Genomic DNA, 20,093 nt, shown 5'->3' with positions numbered 1-20,093 from the left:
TTTTTCAAGTAGCTTGCCCAACACTGGTTATTGCTCACTGAGCAAAGCAACAAACTGCATTTTTGCTAATTAACCTGCCAACACTCAAAGCCTGGGTGCTTCTGCAAGGTGGTAATCTCAAAACTTAAAGCATTACACAAAACTTTTCTAAATCTTCAAACTAAAGTGAAGATTAAACTCTTAACAAGTTTTTTCTATTAACTTTAAACACCTATGATTACTTTTATTCTCAACATTTCCCTCTTTTAATTCAGTCCCATGCAAAGCATGCAGGGAATTACAAACCCCCCTAAGCAGGTAGTTGGACCAACATAATTTCTTCATGTTGTCCCAACGCAAAACGCTTAAGTTAACTTAATGGTTTACAACTTTAAGTGGACTGAACATAAAACAAAGAAAGTGGCCAAAGAAATTACAAGAATTGTGTTGTTTCAGCTCATTTTAAACAAGTAGTTTAAACAAGCAGCAGTGATAATTTTTGAGTATACATACAGTATGGAGAGTATAGCAACATCAGATTTTCAATTCAGTGTGAACAATACCTTTAAACACTGCCTGGCTTTTACTGACGTATTCCACAAAAATATACAATATATAAAAGCAGCTCATCATAAAATATTCAGTAGTAACATTCAGGGTCTTGTCATCGGTTTTACAGAAGAAGAGACCGTGTCTTTTCCCCTCTAAAAAACACATGCACAGTTTAAGTCCTGAACCCAAACCGTCAATACCAGTATAATAGAACCCCCCGGTGCTCACTGTATTGGGGTCAGAACCGAATTTGAAAAGTCATGTGAAAAAAGATAGATGGGCTGCAAAGAACTGTGAATTTAATATAGGCTCCCCCATTCTTCTCCTCTAGCGCTGGCTCTATTCTTCTGTCATAGGCTTTTCCCTCTGGGGCTGGAAACACCGAAGCACAGATGTAGACTGCAATGAGACAATCTGTTGGCTGAGGTGCTTTCTAATGAGCAGAGGTGGACAGATATGCTTCTACAGTACCAGCACTTTTTGGCTTTGAGTCTCGCAAGTCAGAATATCATGTTTGCAAGGCGATGCCTCCAGCGATAAAATCCCACATGTTCTTTAAAACACGCTGCAAATAGGGCATTACCGGTCCCGCTCACTGGTAATGACTTGCTCACAGGATGTTGCACATTACCCGCTGCTGTAGTAAACTTGCAACCACATGTGTTTATGAGGTAAAGTTGCTCAAAGACATCAGGCACCAAATCTAAATGTTTGCAGATTTTTGTGACACTAAATTTAAAGTATGGCATTTATTCCATTATGTATTCATAATTTTTTTGTGTAATGCATTATACACTTCACAATTCATTGCAAACATAGTTCAAATGTGCACAAAACATCATAAATGTAATGGGGGGACTGTAAAAATGTTGTGTATGATTTAACAGCCAATTATATTGTGAAAAAAATTGCATTTATATTTTTTTAAGTGATATTATACACTCACCGGCCACTTTATTAGGTATACCTGTCCAACTGCTTGTTAACGCTCATTTCTAATCACCCAATCATGTGGCAGCAACTCAATGCATTTAGGCATGTAGACATGGTCAAGACGATCTGCTGCAGTTGAAACTGAGCATCAGAATAGGGAAGAAAGGTGATTTAAGTGACTCTGAATATGGCATGGTTGTTGGTGCCAGATGGGCTGGTCTGAGTACTTCAGAAAATGCTGATCTACTGGGATTTTCATGCACAACCATCTCCAGGGTTTAAAGAGAATGGTCCGAAAAAGAGAAAATATCCAGTGAGCGGCAGTTCTGTGGGCGCAAATGCCTTGTTGATGCCAGAGGTCAGGGGAGAATGGCCAGACTGGTTCAAGCAGATAGAAAGGCAAGAGTAACTAAAATAACCACTCCTTACAACCGAGGTATGCAGAAGAGCATCTCTGAACACAAAATATGTTCAACCTTGAGGTGGATGGGCTACAACAGCCACACATGGTGCCACTCCTGTCAGTTAATAACAGGAAACAGAGGCTACAATTCATACAGGCTCACCAAAATTGCACAATAGAAGATTGGAAAAACTTTGCTGGTCTGATGAGTCTGGATTTCCGCTGCGACATTCGGATGGTAGGGTCAGAATTTGGCATGAACAACATGAAAGCATGGATACATTCTACCTTGTATCAACAGTTCAGGCTTGTGATAGTGGTGTAATGGTGTGGTTCTTGGCACACTTTGGGCCCATTAGTACCAATTAAGCATTGTGTCAACACCACAGCCTACCCAAGTATTGTTGCTGACCAAGTCCATCCCTTTACGACCACAGTGTACCCATCTTCTGATGGCTACTTCCAGCAGGATAACCCGCCATGTCATAAAGTGCAAATCATCCCAGACTAGTTTCTTGAATAAGACAATGAGTTCACTGTACTCAAATGGCATCCAAAGTCACCAAAGCTCAATCAAATAGAGCATCTTTGGGATGTGGTGGAACGGGAGATTTGCATCATGGATGTGCAGCCGACAAATATGCAGCAACTGTGTGATGCTATCATGTTAATATGGAAAAAATCTCTGAGGAGTTTTTCCAATACCTTGTTAAATCTATGCCACAAAGGATTAAGGCAGCTCTGAAGACAAAAGGGGGTCTAACCTGGTACTAAGCTGTACCTAATGGAGTGGCCGGTGAGTGTAATTTACAGTGTGGAAAAAATGTAACCTAACATTTTCTTAAAACAGTTTTTCCTGTCAGGCTAAATTAGTAAAATCTACAAAAAAAAATATTTTTGCAGTAAAACACTGGCAACAACATCTGGCTTTTTTTTTTATTAATAACTTTAATGCATTAAACTCTTTACCTTTGTAGCAATAGCATTGCAGTTGTTTATGACTACCGTATAATGGTGTATTATAAGCTATTAATAATGCAGTAAGAATCATTTTCTGATGCATTACATGCACAAGCATTATATCAAACAACTATTTTCTGTATCTCTTTAATGTGCTTGCAAACAGCATTACCTTGAATTAAAAGATCTACAGCTACATTTCCAGCCCAGTAGATAAGACAAATTATTTATTCAAAGGAAATGGCCACAGTTCTTTAGATAATTTTTACTAAAAAGGTCATTTGCCAGTGATCATAATGAGTTTATTCCAGCGAATGTGTGCTTTCATTCACTTCCATTTCCAAGGTCCATTCAGAGATTTCCCTGCGCTCCTCTATAATAAGCTATTTAATCCCTTTACAGGCTGAGGATTAGCGCTCATCTGACAGGGGAACAGAACTGTGACTCTAAGCTTTTTGCTTAAAAGAACTCGTGTATAAGCTCTATTACACTATACAGTTGCTGCCAGGAACAATGCAGGATGCTTGGTCAGGTCACCACACTACAATTTAGGTGTCAGACATGGAGGGGGGGATACAACCTAATGCTAATGCACTAAACTTGTAGAATCCAATAAATAATTTGATTTGTTTTTCCTTTGAAATATCATACAGTAGTACTAAAAGACAAGACAAAGTTTAAGACGAGCTTTTCTAAGCCTGCCAGAGAGGAATTAGCATGTTTTAGCAAGTTTTTTTTACACATTATCCTATTACAGCGTGTTGCTAACAAGTCGGTATGTTTTAGTAAGTTCATTCCTACATTCATTTTACTTCGGCTTAGTCCCTTTATTCATCAGGGGTCACCACAGCGGAATGAACTGCTAATTATCCAGCATATTTTTACACATCGGATGCCCTTCCAGCTGCAGCACTTCCATGCTGCAATCAAGAACTGGGAAACATCCATACACACTAATTCACACTTATACACCACGGCCAATTTTGTTCATTCAGTTCACCTATACCGCATGTCTTTGCATTGTGGGGGAATCCGAAGCACCCAGAGGAAACCCACGTGAACACGGGGAGAACATGCAAACTCCACACAGAAATGCCAACTGACCTGGACGAGCTCGAACCAGTGACCTTCTTGCTGTGAGGCAATCGTGCTACACACTACACCACCAAGTCACCTTTTAGTAAGTTGTTAACATTTTTTAATTTGACGCTAACATGCTTTAACATGTTAAAACATTTTCTAGCATGTCTCGCATGTTACAACCAAGTAACATGTCATAAAATGTTAGCATTTCTTCACATGCTGATGGCTTTGCTAACATGTTACTAGCTAACATGTAATTTATATAATTCTAAGCCTGCCAGAAAATGTTTTAGTATGTTATGATAGATTTAGTATGTTTTGTATATTTTAGTACACGTTTTGGTAACACCTGACTTCATCAGGGTAACCTGATGTAGCCGCAGTTTTAAGGAACAGCCATGTCAATAAAGGCTTTTTATTACTTTTTCCACATTGTTTGAATGACTTGGACTGATTTTGATATTTATTCAGATGAATCCCTTACATCAGGCATGTCCAAACTCGGTTCTGGAGGGCCAGTGTCCTGCAAAGTTTAGTTCCAACCCTAATCAGACACAACTGGGCTAGCTAATCAAGCTCTTACTAGGCTTCCAAGAAATATCCTTGCAGGTGTGTTGAGGCAAGTGGGAGCTAAAATCTGCAGGACACCAGCCCTACAGGACCGACTTTGGACACCCCTGCCTTACATGAAGAGCACCGACACTTTATTTAAGCTACCCCTGAAAACTTTTTGTTGGATTTTGGATTTTTATACACAGCCTAATTAGTATTAAAATTAACTTTTATAGGCTGCTTTTGGTGCTTAGGACCTTTTCACTGGTTATTTTTTTCTCTCAAGAATAAGGTTCAAGATTTAAAATAAAAGTTAGGCTACTTGTAAAATGTTTTTTTATTTTTTTTATTTGTTTTTAAGCAACAACAGTCAATAGTGAAAGTTGACTTGTGTCATTGTGCGTTTTCTTAAAACCTTCGATGGGTTATTTCCACAATTTATGATGACATCAAAAGAGGTCAAATAAGAATATTGGCAACAATTCTGGACCAATGGCAAATTCTGGACCTTTGTCAATGGGGGCTTAGTCCCTTTATTAATCCGGGGTCGCTACAGCGGAATGAACCGCCAACTTATTCAGCAAGTTTTTTTTACGCAGTGGATGCCCTTCCAGCTGCAACCCATTTCTGGGAAACATCCACACACACTCATACACTATGGACAATTTAGCCTACCCAATTCACCTGGGGCCTCATGTATCAACGCTGCGTACGCACAAAAACTTTGCGTACGCCAGGTTTCACGCTCAGAATCGCTCACGTTTGGATTTACTAACAATGAACTGAACGTGGGAATGTGCGCAGCTTCACGGCAGCTTTATGGCTGGCGTACGCACATTTTTTGTGCGTGTCTGTTTTATTTCCATTGGCGACTCCTAGAGGCAGTTGTGTTAAATTGCTCTCTACAAAGTGTCTGAGCCTTGCAATGGCAGCTGTATGAGACGGGTTCATCTAGCAGGTATATAAGGTTTCCATACCATACAGTTGACCAGCTAAACATTAAAGCACAATTTGCAGCGGTCGCCTGTTTTCCCAATGTAATCTGAGCTATCTACTGAATGCACATTGCTATAAAGACACTGTCTGACGATGAATTTACATACATGAATCAGAAACATTGCAATAAAATATGATGCACAAACTTATTAATGATTCCTACTTGTCTTTCTCATGATAAATAGTTGGCAAAATCTGATATGTAGCAGGGGAAAAAAGAAGAAAGAGGTTATCAGACGCTGGATTCGAACCAAGTTCATGCTCGAACGTGTCAAAACATGTTGACAAGCGTCTTACGAGCTGCGCCACTGAGACTTTTAAGAGTACTACAACATTTTACACCTATAAATCACACTATTTCTTTTCTAATTTACTCAGTGTGATGTTCAGACCCAACTGTTAACCGCATCAGCTAACCTCTCCCACTCAATTTTTTTCTTTTGTTGTTAATTCCGGAGAACAAACTTGCAAATAACACCGATTTTCTCCGGTCTACCTCCGAAAGCAGCACCTCCAATTCACATTCTGTTCAAAGTTTCTCTATTTGCTTGCTTTTGCCATTGCTTTTTCATTGGGTTTTGCCAAAGTAGAGTCATTTGCATATTCATATGGGGGAGGAGAAAGGGAGGGGTTTTGCGCTCGTGTATGTTGCGCTCAGTTTCATGTTCATTCAGATGTACAAAAGAATATGCGTGAGATTCGGCGTACGCAGTGTTTCATACATCTGAATTTTTTTCTGCGTACGCACATTTACAGCTTTGTGGGTACGCAATGTTTTAGTATGATTTCCACGCAAGTCTTCGTACATGAGGCCCCTGTACCGCATGTCTTTAGACTGTGAGGGAAACCCACTCGGAGGAAACCCACGCGAACGCAGGGAGAACATGCAAACTCCACATAGAAATGCCAGCTGAGCCGAGGCTCAAACTAGCGACCTTCTTGCTGTGAGGTGACAGTACTACCTACTGCACCACTGCTTCGCCCACACATTAACATGTTAATAGTCCATTTTAACATACTAACATGTTTATATGGTGTTGCTATAATGTTTATAAAATTTTACATATTTTAATTTGCATTTTAATATGCTTTTCTTTTATTTACTATATAAGACTGCATATTTCTTTTATAACCTATGTTTTTTATTACCTTTGCGGCACTAAATCTATACCGTCTCTCTACAGGTAAACGGCACTTTTGTGTGTGCGAGTGGAGCCGTGTGGGACAAAAGCACAGGCATCTCTGTGGGACAGGTGTCTCTGTGGGACTGAGGGACAGGTGTCTCTGGTTTCTGGAGGACACTGTCACAGTAATGGTCTGCGTCATCTCTCTGTGGGAATCCTCCCCCAGTTCCCTCTCCAAAGAGCCTGTTTCTAATACAACCAATCGAAGGACACCAGATGAGCAGCTGCTTTTGTCACTACAAATTGAGTGGCTCAGTTATTGAGTACTATTTACTTGATTTATACAGTAAGTGTATTTGAGGCAAAGTCAAAAGGATGCATCTTTTCTCTCTCTCCTTCCCTCCCTCCCTCTCTCTCTCTCTCTCAGATAAATGGCCTCAATAACCACTGTATATTATAGAAAAGACAGTTATTGGTTCAATATGTATTGTGTATAACACAATTAATGAAAAGCTGATGTCATTTATATACATATAGAAAAAAAAATGTTAGATCATTGTCTTGCTAAAATGTCCACTCCGGCAATCTTCATCATCCTGCTATTGTAGATGTTGAACTGAAGCAGCTGATAGTAATTTACACTGACGAAGGGCAGAGAGTTGCTGAAGAACTACTAAAACATTTCAGCTGCTGTCTGGCCTTTCACTGCATTTCTACACCTCCCTTTCTTCATGTGTTCAATACTTTTTTTTTTCCTGTGTCCTTTCATTTTATTACACAACTTAATTTGTTAACTAATTAGATTTGTATTCTTTTCATATATAGATTTCTTTGGTTGTTATCAACATCTGGTGACAACCTTTGGAAATATGTTTTTAGTTGAAGTCAGAATTATTACCCCCCCTTTTGATTTTTTTTCTTTTTTAAATTTTCAACTGTGTATGTAATTATTTTAATAATTAAAATTTATTTATTTTTTTATTTTTATTTTTTTAATAATTAGAACAAAAGAACTCATCAGGCTATTTGACAAGAAATAAAATCAAAAAGTACTTAAACTGTTTGACACAGTTCCCACAAAAATATGATGCAAAACAAAAAAAATCCTAATGCAAACTTTTGACCACCAACATATATTTGTTAACAGATTTTTGATTTGTGTATCGTAATCATTTGGAATGGTGGGCTATGTTCACAAATTAGACACTCAAGTAAAAATACAGACATACCCTAGTAAAATATTACTCCAGGAGAAGTATAAAATGCTCTTTTTCACTATTACTTGAATCAAAGTACAAAACTTCTTTATTTTTAATTTACGCAAGTAATAAAAAGTAAAAGTATGAAGGTTTATATTCTAACAAAATGCCTCCAAAACGTGTCATATACTCTAATAATCACTCTGATGATAATTTAATACAAGTCAAGTGAAAATATGTGAAACCACATTCCCACACTGAACCCCTCTCACATTAAAATTACTGAATCATTTACTGGGGTCTCACTTTAAACAAATCATTCGAATCAGTGAATCATTCGGAGACACACTCTAAACAAAACATATAAATCAGTAAATTGTTTACTTGATAAAAAAAAATCTATTTAAATGGATAATTTCAGTAAGTCAGTCAGCTTGAAACTCACTCTGAACAGATTATTTGAATCCGTGGGTTGTTGACTCGTGTGCAGATGTCAGTCCAATTGACAAATGAAATATTCAGTGTAATTTTTTAACTGATGTAACAGGTTAATTAACTGATAAAATGCATCAAGTTCACAAATTAAACACCACTATCTCATCTCTGAGCAGGTGACAGTGTCTCCCCTTCAAAATAACTTGTAGGAAATTAAGTAAAAAGTGCAACGTTTTGTTTTACAATGTAATAAAGTAAGAGTAAAAGTTATCAGGGATCACCACAGCGGATTGGACCTCATACACTACGGCCAATTTAGCTTATTCAATTCACCTTTAGCTCATGTCTTTGGACTGTGTGGGAAACCAGAGCACTCAAAGGAAACCCATGCCACCACGCAAACTCCACACAGAAATACCAACTGGCCCAGCCGGGACACAAATAGCGACCTTATTGCTGTGGGGCGAAAGGCTAACCACTAAGCCACTGTGCAGCCACTACAATAAAAACACTCAGATACATAAAATATGTACTTAATGAAGTAAAAATACTGTCCACCGGAGATTTAGTATCATTCACAACCAGTGAAGGTGGCTACTTAATGCTTAAATTTTAAAGGTATTATTAATGTAAATTCTCATAAAATTTACCAGAAGAACCCATTTAACAAAAGCACTTATGCGTAACAGTTGCACCCTGTTTTATGGCCATTACAAGTGTATATTGATCTACATCAGCTCAGGCCACTCAAGGGGTTAGGTTATCTAAATGCATGTCCTAGTGCAGAAAAACAGGTGGTCAAATCAAAAGGTCCAGCTTTTTACATAATCTTTGAGAATCGTTATTTTAATGCATTGCATTAACGCTCTACACATCAGGCATTAAAACCCAATGTGAGACTACAGTAATAGTGTAAAAGTATTATTGCATTCAGAAATGATAGCGTGTCGATTATATAAAAGCATACAGAATGATGCAGCGTAGACAACAACAGTAAATAAAAAAAACTGCCTTTTCACTGCTCCTGCTGTCACAAACACCAGCTGAAACAGTCACAGTGGCAGACAATAAGGCCAGATCATTCATTCATTCATTCATTCATTCATTTTTCTTTGGCTTCAAATTAAAAGAGCCTAATGCAAACTTTTGACCACCAAAATATATTTGTAAATTGTAATGCAACAGATTTTTGACTTAATCAGTTAAAAATACACAATTCTGTATTGTAATCTTTTGGAATGATGGGCTATGTTCACAAATTAGACCCTCGAGTAAAAATACAGACATACCCTTATAAAATATTAAAAGTCTAAAGTTCTCCTTTTCAATATTACTTGATTCAAAGTACAAAAGTACTAGATTTTTATTTCCCTAAGTAATAAAAGTAAAAGAATGAATGTTTATATTCTAACGAAATGCATTTACCAAAACGTGTCATATACTCTAATAATCACTCTGATGATAATTTAAGATAAGACAAGTGAAAATATGTGAAACCACATTCACACACTGAACCCCTCTCAGATTAACACTAGTGAATCATTTACTGGAGACTCCCTCTAAACAAATTATGTAAATCAGTGAACCATTTAAAGACTCACTATGAACAAATCATATATAAATGCAGAACAATGTAGCATGTAAAGACTATAACAGTAAAGAAACAAAAAACTGCCTTTTCACTTGTCCTGCTGTCACAAACACCAGCTAAAACCATAACAGTGGCAGACAATAAGGCCAGATTATTTATTCATTTTCTTTTGGCTAGTCTCCATTTCAGAGGTCAGCACAGATGAACCACTAACTATTCAGCCATATGCTTTATGCAGCTTTATGCAACCCTGTACTAAAAAACACCCATACACACTCATTCACACACACTCATACACTACGGCCAATTTAGTTTATTCAATTCACCTAAACCGCATGTCTCTGGACTGTGGGGGAAACCGGAGCACAGAGAGGAAAACACCAGTAGAACATGCAAACTCCTCACAGAAACACCAACTGGCCCAGCCGGGACATGAACCAGTGACCTTCTCGCTGTGAGGTGACAGTGCTAACCACCGAGCCACCATGCCGCCCAAAGCCAGATCATCTCAGATGTAATGACAGATAGATGTCCTCAACCGCTGAGACAGCAGCTCTGCACAAGACGTTTGGCCAGCGGAGAAATGGAAATGGTCGTGCCCAATGGAGTCTGGTTTCTTTTCTTTTTTTCCTTCACTTTCGCCAATTGGTAAAGTTTTTTCCTCGCCACTGTCACCACTGGCTTGCTTGGTTCAGGACCTGTAGAGCTGCGCATCGATGAATTTTGCTCTTCAGTGTTTGGATTCTCAGTAGTGATTATTAAACCACACTGAACTGAGCTAAACTGAGCTGAACTTAAATTGAAAATTGAACTGACACTGTTTCAATTTACTATGATCTCCTATGTGAAGCTGCTTTGACACAATCTACATTGTAAAAGCGCTATACAAATAAAGGTTTTTGAATTGAATATAGAAAAAAAAAACGAATAGTGAACTGGGAATTGTGATGAGCAGTAGAGTTATCAATTTCAACATAAATATGAGTTTTAAGTACAGCACTTATAACTAATTGTAAATCCACAGCAGTTGAAAGTTATTTGTTATCCTTCTCATGAGGTGCAACTTGTCAGACTCATTTAAATACCCATCAGGTTAACAAAAGACGTGTCAACTCAAACACAAAAAAATGCTCAACCATCTGTCGAGTCACATCTGTCCTCACCAACACATCATGTGTTTGCCATAGATGACCGAAATGCACATCTCTTTAATAGTGCTGCATTAAAGATAAATTAATCTGAACATCTTTGTTAATTAAAATAAGATATTTTGCCATTTTTGCTTAAATATCAAATGCTGAATGACAGTCTTTAATCAAAAGATTACAAAAGGTGAAATAGAAACCCCAGAAGGCAGAAGATTAACCTACAACTAGGGCAAGACAGAATCTGCAAATATGTTTAGCTATTTCTGTGCAGAATTTTGTAAAAAAATCGATGGATTTATGTGGAATGATTTTGGGAATGTTGTAACTAAAAACAAGATAGGAAATAAACACAATGCTCTTTTTAAATTTGTATTTAATGTTTACAATGCAAATGCATTTAGATCCACTTGTTTGGTAAACAAAGCAAGTCTCACATATAATATCTCTACCAAAAGACAGAAAATATTAATTTACAAACTGTATTGTAAATAAATCATATGAACATTTTCATATTAGTCAATGATATAACGAGGGCGTTACTATACGGAGCTGTTTTGTGAGTTTATTAGCATTTTGAGATTGCTGATATGTTTATAACATTCATGGTAAGCAACTTTTTGGCTTTTAAGCCATGACGTTGGCAATAGGGTTGCAAAATATATCGTTTGAGCATCAATTTCGCATTATGCGTGTCCGCTTTAGTCACATTGCAAGATATTGAGTTGGGGTTATAAACGACCACAGGTCAAAACACATGACATTTGTGGAGACACTGCAAATTTACTTTTATTAGAGTGAAAGTTTATCATAATCTGCAAATGTTTTTAAGGCCCATTTTAACAGTTTAAAGTATTTTAATCGAATACAAAGAGCATAAAGAAGTTTAATAAAGATAATTGTACTGAAATATTTACATGATGAAGACTATGCAATGCTCTTTTCATTTGATTATTCAATTTCTCTACCAATACTGTTAAGACTCTCCCCAGAAAACCATAAAGCACTGTTTATTTCACTTTAACATTTGCTCAGTTGCGTTTATTCATGACTGCAGTTTGTTTATTATATGTATATAATAAATTACATAAATATATTTAAATTTCACTCTCAAACAAATCATTCCAAATATGCATTAGATGATAACCGGTTTCAAGGTTTACCGCGGTTTGGAAAAGTCAAGGTTTTGAGGTATGCTAAAATTGCATCCACTGCGTAAAAACATTTGCTGGATAAGTTGGCGGTTCATTCTGCTGTGGCAACCCCGGATTAATAAAAGGACTAAGCCAAAAAGAAAATGAATAAATGGTTTAGATTGACATGTTTACTGTTCCAAAATATTATAAATATTTCCTAAAATAAACTACATTGTGATCAATAGGGAAAAACATCGTAATCAGCAGTACAGCAGTAATCACAATACCAGGATCCATGAAAAGGATATCATACCATCAGAAACTTATACCAGCCGATGTCTACATCCCAATCAATCTAAAGTAACGTCTTTTCAAATTCATTAATTTTTTTTTTTTTTTTTTTGTGGCTTAATCCCTTTATTAGTCTGGGGTCACCACAGCAAAATGAACCATCAACATATCCAGCATATGTTTTTACGCAGTGGATGCCCTTCCAGCCACAACCCATCACTGGCCCATTACCACACATGCATGCACTCACATATACTACAGCCAATTTAGCTAATTCAATTCACCTATAGCGCATGTCTTTGAACTGTGGGGGAAAATGGAGCACCCAGAGAACACCAACACAAACACGGGGAGAACATGTAAACTCCACACAGAAATGCCAACTGACCCAGCCAGGGCTCGAACCAGCAACCTTCTTGCTGTGAGGTGACTGTGCTACCCACTGCACCACTGTGCTGCCCCATCCATTTTCAAATTAAGTCATTTACTTAGGCCATCTGATGAAATTGTATTCACATTACAGTATATAATCGCCAGGAAAAAATATATTACAATGTAAAAAAAAAATAATCAATATCGTGGAGCCATAGCAATACCAAAATCAGTGTGCTTATCAGACAATAAATATAAAATGCATAAATTTAATTTGATGCTTACAAAATCCCATTCTTAGATTTTCAATGAGGAAATGAAAATCACAGGAGGAACTTGTTAAAACATGCAAGTGACATGTTAATATGGCTAAATGGCTGTTTCAAGGCAACATCAAGCTCTGGAAACTAATGTCTAGAATGCAATTTGGTGATTAAGAAAAAATTATCGAATGAAATAATTATATATGTGACATAATTTTTTTTTTTCAGTCAGTTGAATCAATTCTTGTTCTTTTATGAATCAACTTTTGATTCAGTCGCAACTTTTCAGATCAAAGTACACAAAACGTTTTTGTAGACTATTTTGAGGGATGTAAACAAAAACAATAGTCCCAACGTATTTCATGTAATATTTTTAATTTCTAGAGCTTTCGAGAATTGAAAAAGAGCCACATATTGATAAATAATGTTATGATAGCTGTTTTAACAGTAAGTTATAATTGAATTGCCTCTTTTTACAGTTTTGAAATAGTTACAACAAACAGGAAATGTTTATGGGCCAATAATATGAGCGCATTGAAATGGTCTGTCTGTTCTTTTGGTTGGATTTTGACAGCTGTCACATGAGGAAAAAAAAAACAATTCACCAGAATAAAGTCAGCTTTTGTGCAACATGAGAGTGTGTGAATAAAGACAGAATCGAGTGAACTGGTCCTGGAAACAAGCTTTTTCATTAAACAAATCAATAACGGTAGGCTATGTAGACTACGACTCCTCCCTTTTAATCATTCAGCATAATTCATAATATTGATTGTGGATGTATCTGCTTGTATCTGCTTGACTATTCAACAACCGTAAACATAACATACATCCAGAATCCTATCAAAGTCAGTACATTTCAGCTTTTGTTGGGTTATAATTGACCATAAGGCTGGAAATACACAAACTAAATCAATTGTTTTGTGTTTTGTCCATCCAGCACGATCCACACTCTCACTAAAACTTACAAACACGCATGTTGAAAGAGACATAAAGATGCTGCATGAAAGGGGAAAAAGCTGTATTTAATCACCAGTTGACGCGAAAACAACATCAAAGTACTTACATGAGCGGACTGGGAAACTGCGATGGGCACGAGATATGAACAGATGCGAAGATGAACATCATCATCACGGAGATTCTGGACGGCTTCATGGTCAGATCTGTGGATCTCGAGCGCACCGTCATCTGTCAAATCCACACCAGTTACTTTTCTCCAAAGATATAACGCGTCGCTCTCCTGTCCTGCTTGATAATCTTATTATTTCCTGTCATCAGGTTGGACGGACGGGATTGGATTGGTGATGAGTGTCCGGTTGGATCTGTCTACACGCACCGCTTCATGTTACATGGTAAAAGCGCGTGTGTCTCTTCGGTGTTCCTGCGCGCGCTCCGATCAAACTACTGACCCCATATAGAGGGGAGGGAGAGATCAATAGCCCCGAATCAGCGTCATTCTGCCCCCACCCCTCTCTCTCTTGCCCTCTTATTGCGATAGCCTGCTGTCTTTCATCGGATCTTCATACAATGCAACCCTCTCCAGTCCCCCTCTCTCCTCCTTCTGCTTCTCCTCAACAGATAGGGTGAATTCGGGTAATCTGGGACACTTTTTGTAATTTTGAATTCAGCTCTCTATTTTAATGTCTGTCTAACTAATTAGAACCACATATGAGACGTTTCTGAAATCCCTAAGATGTTTTCTAACCACCTAAGAAAACATAATATAGATATTATATTGAGAAGAGCCATGCCACACCTATTAGTATTTATTTGTCACAAACAAAAATTCTGCCTGAATTTGATAATCTGGGACAGGTCACTTCGTAATCTGGGACATTATGTATTTGTGCTGAAAAAGTATACATTTGCCATATTTATGCATGCCAAACTCAATTTTACCAATTTTAAAAAAGTGTGTGTGTGTGTGTGTGTGAGAGAGAGAGAGAGAGAGAAAGACTGTGTAAGGATGTGTGTGTGTGTGCGTGTGTGTGTGAGAGAGAGAGAGAAAGACTGTGTAAGGGTGTATGTGTGTGTGTGTGTGTGTGTGTGTGTGTGAGAGAGAGAAAGACTGTGTAAGGATGTGTGTGTGCGTGTGTGTGTGTGTGTGTGTGTGTGTGTGTGCGTGTGTGTGAGAGAAAGACTGTGTGTGTGTGTGTGTGTGTGTGTGTGTGTGTGTGTGTGTGTGTAAGTGTGTGTGAGAGAGAAAAAAAAGACTGTAAGGGTGTGTGTGTTTGTGTGTGTGTGAGTGTGTGTGTGAGAGAAAGACGGTGTGTGTGTGTGTGTGTGTGTAAATTTGCGTGAGAGAGAAAGACTTTGTGTGTGTGTGTGTGTTTGTGTGTGTGTGTGTGTGTGTGTGTTTGTGTACAGCACATTGTACATTCCATCTTTGTAGTCATTAAACTTACAAAGTCTCTAAATGCATATTTTCCCATTCGAAAGACTGTCCCAGATTACCCAAACCATGCTGTCCCACATTATCAATCATATTTGATAATGTGGGACAACAAAAAATGTTTGAAAGAAAACAAATCTAAAAAACATTTTCAACACTTTAATACATATTTTGTTACTTGAATAGATCACAAACATAATTTAACAACAATTGGGAATATTGTCTTATTTATTACAGGTTTATGTCCTTAACATTAATCTAGTCAGAATCCTATGTCACTGACCTTGTCATCCAATTTTAATGAGAGCTTCCTGATTGACAAGTGCCCTGCCCCCCCTCTATGGAATACCCCAATGAAGTCATGTGATTTTACTCACATGAAGTCCATGCTAAATTTATAATAAAAGTCCTGTTGCCTAAATTTTGTTAGAACAGAAATAAACACATATAAGCTTAGGTGTCCCAGATTACCCAATGTCCCAGATTACCCAAATTCACCCTACCAAGTAACACCCTCCCGAAATCAATTAAGAAGGCTCTCTAAAATGCCCCGACAGACCTTCTTAAAAGCAAAGATTCGGCATGTTTGCTCATAACAAGATATTAACAATGTAATTTATATACGTTATATAGGCTACTTAAAGAGCTATTCATATATATATATATATATATATATATATATATATATATATATATATATATATATATATATATATATATATATATATATATATATATATATATATAAGGAATAATTAGGAAAAATTTGAATTTAAACAACAAAGTTAATAAAATATCATAATAATATTAAATAAATAATAACAAATATTGTTATTATTTTTGTTGTTCTTTGTATATTATTACTATTTTTTAAATTAAAATGTGTGCACAATAACACCAACGATAAAGATAATAATAGTAATAATAATAATAATTATTATTATTATTATTATTATTATTATTATTATTGTTATTATTATTATTAATATTATTAATATTATTATTATTATTATTATTATTATTAATATATTTACACAAACATTTTATTATGTCTTATGTAATATTTTATAATCTTAATTGTTGATGTTTGTATACAAATTTGATTTATTTTACATTAAATATTAATAAAAAATAAAAATAATAAAGTGAAATAAACAAAATAATTATTATTACTGTTTAGAAATACATTATTATTATTATTATTATTTATATATTTATACAAACATATTATTATGCATTGTGTAATATTATGATCAATTGTTGGTGTTTGTATATATTTTGAATGTATGTTAAATAATAATAATAATAATAATAATAATAATAATAAAAGTAAAATAAAGATAAAAGGGTTATTTTTATTATTATTACTGTTTAGAAATACATTATTATTATAATTATTATACAATCAAACATGATATTATGCATTATGTAATATTATTATCATGATTATTGGTGTTTGCATACATTTTTGTGTATGTTGAATAATAATAATAATAAAGTAAAATAAAGATAAAAGTATTTTTATTAATAATAATAATACTGTTTAGGAATACATTATTTTTTTATTATTCATTTAATATACAAACATGATATATAATATGTAACATTATTAGGATCTTAATTGTTGGTGTTTGTATACAAATTGTATTTCATTTATGTTTAATAATAATAATAATAATAATAATAATAATAATAATAATAATAATAATGTAAAATAAAGATAAAATTATTATTACTGTTTAGAAATACATTATTATTATTATTATTATTATTATTATTATTATTATTATCGTTAATATATTTATACAAACATATAATTATGTATTATGTAATAATATTATGATCTTAAACTTTTGGTGTTTTTTATATATTTTATATGTTAAATAAAAAAATAATAATAAAATAAATTTTAGTTTAGAAATAAATTATTATTATTATTATAACAAAACATCCACTTGCAAACACAACACCAAACAACGTTCACAAACAGCGAGCTATTCTGTCGAATTATCCTCCATACAATTGCACTGCATTGTAACGCTTTTGTTTGTAGCTGATCAATATCTTCTCTAAAAGGCGGCACTCCGCGGCTGTTTTCCCCCCAATGCATCCGTTCATTATTCATTTAGTGCATCACTGAAAGATGCTTCTCATTCATAAACACCCATCTCTATAACTCCCGCACATAGCGCAAATGTTTTATATTATTTTTTTTACTACTCGGGTCAGATATAAATTGTATCCAAATAGCTATGATGCTCGTTTAAATTAGCCACTCTTTTTTCCTCCATGCCAATGATATAAAGTTAATAAGCGAGCTGGGATGTGAGGCAGGTCGGGGCGGCGAGTTACCCAGGGATTTCGGCTTTCACTCGTTGCCAAGCAACCGCACTCTCCGCGGCAACGACGAGTGTCAAAGCGAGGCGCGTGCAACAGGGCGCGAGACTGCGAGAGCGCGCGCGAGCTCCATAATAGCAAAGGCCTTGTGCTTTTGTTCCTGTGGTCTGTATGCAGGTCCATTAGCGCACATCCATCGCATCGAACCGCGGATCCAATAGGACCTGGAGGAGTTCCTTTCTTTATTTATTTTTTTCAGATATATCACTGATGCACCGCCTAGAGAAGAGAGATACAGCGTGACCCTGTGGTAAAACTACATAACAAACCAGGATAAAAGCTCTGTGATAAATGAAAAGATGCCGTCCCATCATCAAAAACACACTTTCTCATTAAAATTCCCAATAGGTCTTAAATAGACAGCGCTGTGGTGACCTCTTTCCTCTTTGCCGATGATTAAAGCATGCAGCGCGTGTGCACTTTGCTTGCAGCCGGTTTAATGTGTTCACCCAACTCTTTTCAGACAGGGAATGTGTTTATGGGGTCGGGTTTGCACACAAGAGGCTGCTGCTGCTGTCAGTGAAGTGTGTCAGACATCCGTGTGCATTAAAAGCATTTCCGAGGACCTTCCAGGTGCATTTGTGGGTGAAAGTGTTTGTGTCGGAGAAGTGTTGGAGTGTTCGTGAGCGCGCCTGTGGCTTGACCCTGAGCGGCGCAGTAAAGCTAATGACCGAGCTCGTTAAATGTCGACGGGAGAGTCTCGAGATGCATGTCTGGAACAGGAGTTTCAAACCGGGGACCCGTGAGGGAGTGCTGTAAGAGCTACAGTGTAGGTGGGAAAGTTTTGAAGACAACCATTTTAAAGAAAAAGAAAGAAAGAAAACAATAGGCTATATAAACTAAAAATAAAAACAATAGACCTATAAAAGACTCACTAACTATAAATAAAACTAAAAACATTTCGCTTCTTGTTCAAGCTACTTAACTAAAATGAGCTACTTAACTAAAATTTTTATCCCGGGACAGCTTAATTAATTTGTTTAAGTAGTTTACATTTCTTAAGTTAACTTAAAGGGTGCACTCACACAATGCTATACGAAGCGTGCACAGATGCGTTTCCTGGTTCGTTTGACAAGTGAGTGTTCCGAATCAGGCCCAGGCATGGTTCAGTTGGCAGGCCCTGGCTCGGCTGGAAGAGGTGTGCCAGAGCGTGGTTCGGTTGGGCTTTGGCACAGTATGCTTGAAGTGCGAGTACAAAGTGTGCCTGAGCCCGAAACTGAAGACACAACTTTAGTTTTTAACAAAGTTAATCCACCATTTACACTTTTCCAAGAGTGAATAAAAGACTTCCAGTGGCTTCAAGTTCACTATGAAAATGACAATGTTTTAAATGATTGAATACATTTATTTAAATTAATTATAGGTTTATATATTTTTAAGAAGTTATATTATATTTTTTTTAATTTAAAAAAAATATCTAAATAAAAAAAATTTATATAAAATCTAAATCTAAATAAATAAAATCTAAAAATAATAATAATTAAAATGTAATAAACACAAATTAAGTTTAAAAATGCATTGATTAAATAAAATCATGTTTAACTAAAATGTATTTAAAAATAAGCCTTAAAAAGTTAATAAAAGTAAATAAATTTGGGTGAAATAATTTTAAATGAGTTTAAAAACAAATAAAAAATAAATACAATTTGACTTAAATCTAGAAATATAAAAGAACAAGTAAAAACGTAATATGATAATATATACTGCACATTTACATTTTAATATACATGACAACATAGGCTTTTAAATATTAGGCTAATGATCCCAAAATATCTTAAAAGTTTATTATAATATCTTCCAAATGATTATCTAGTAGAAGTTTAATGAGGCTGAAGCAATATTTTGTGTTGAATGTATTCATTTACTTATTTATTCCAAGCTAGTTTCGGTTACGCCATAAGGCGTTGATTAAGGCCTGAAACAAACACAGCATTGCCTCATGGGACAGTTTTGAGAAGCTAATTAACTTCAGATTTCAGACGTTTGTCAAAGCAGTCCAGTGACGGATATCGAGCCTAAAAATCGTTCGCTCGATTTTGAAGGAAAGCGCTCTCATTTGCACAGTATTACCGAGTAACGCTGGCTGATTAGACACATCGAAAACAAGAATTTATCATGGTCTACTGAACTGAGGATGATGAGTATCACACTCGCCAGCACATCCCGCTATCCGAGCTCCATCGCTCCCCTGGGCACTGCTACCCCTGTACCAGCGTCTCCATGGCAACATGCCCTGCCTCCCATCACCCAGAGAGAGAAGAGATGGTTGCGCACGCTCCTCTCAGACTGTGTT

At 36.0% G+C, this 20,093-nt stretch overlaps 1 protein-coding gene across 7 annotated transcripts in view; it reads right to left on the bottom strand.

The window, feature by feature from the left end:
* Positions 1-20,093, bottom strand: part of cacna2d1 (calcium voltage-gated channel auxiliary subunit alpha2delta 1) — a 229,478-nt gene that overhangs the window by 205,965 nt on the left and 3,420 nt on the right. For 3 of the 7 annotated variants that reach the window (XM_087292984.1, XM_087292989.1, XM_087292990.1), the window contains exon 1: positions 14,078-14,417. The exons of the other annotated variants lie outside the window; for them this stretch is intronic. In XM_087292984.1, coding sequence (XP_087149110.1) covers positions 14,078-14,199 — 122 coding nt within the window. In that variant the 5' untranslated portion in view covers positions 14,200-14,417. Of the gene's footprint in view, positions 1-14,077; positions 14,418-20,093 lie in introns of those variants that run through there. 7 annotated transcript variants of the gene reach the window in all.

Source organism: Danio rerio, chromosome 18, assembly GCF_052040795.2.
Source record: "Danio rerio strain M-AB ecotype USA chromosome 18, GRCz13ab, whole genome shotgun sequence".
Classification (NCBI taxonomy): Eukaryota; Metazoa; Chordata; class Actinopteri; order Cypriniformes; family Danionidae; genus Danio; species Danio rerio.
Note: the sequence above shows the minus strand (reverse complement) of the source record. Positions and strands in the feature narration are given on the sequence as shown.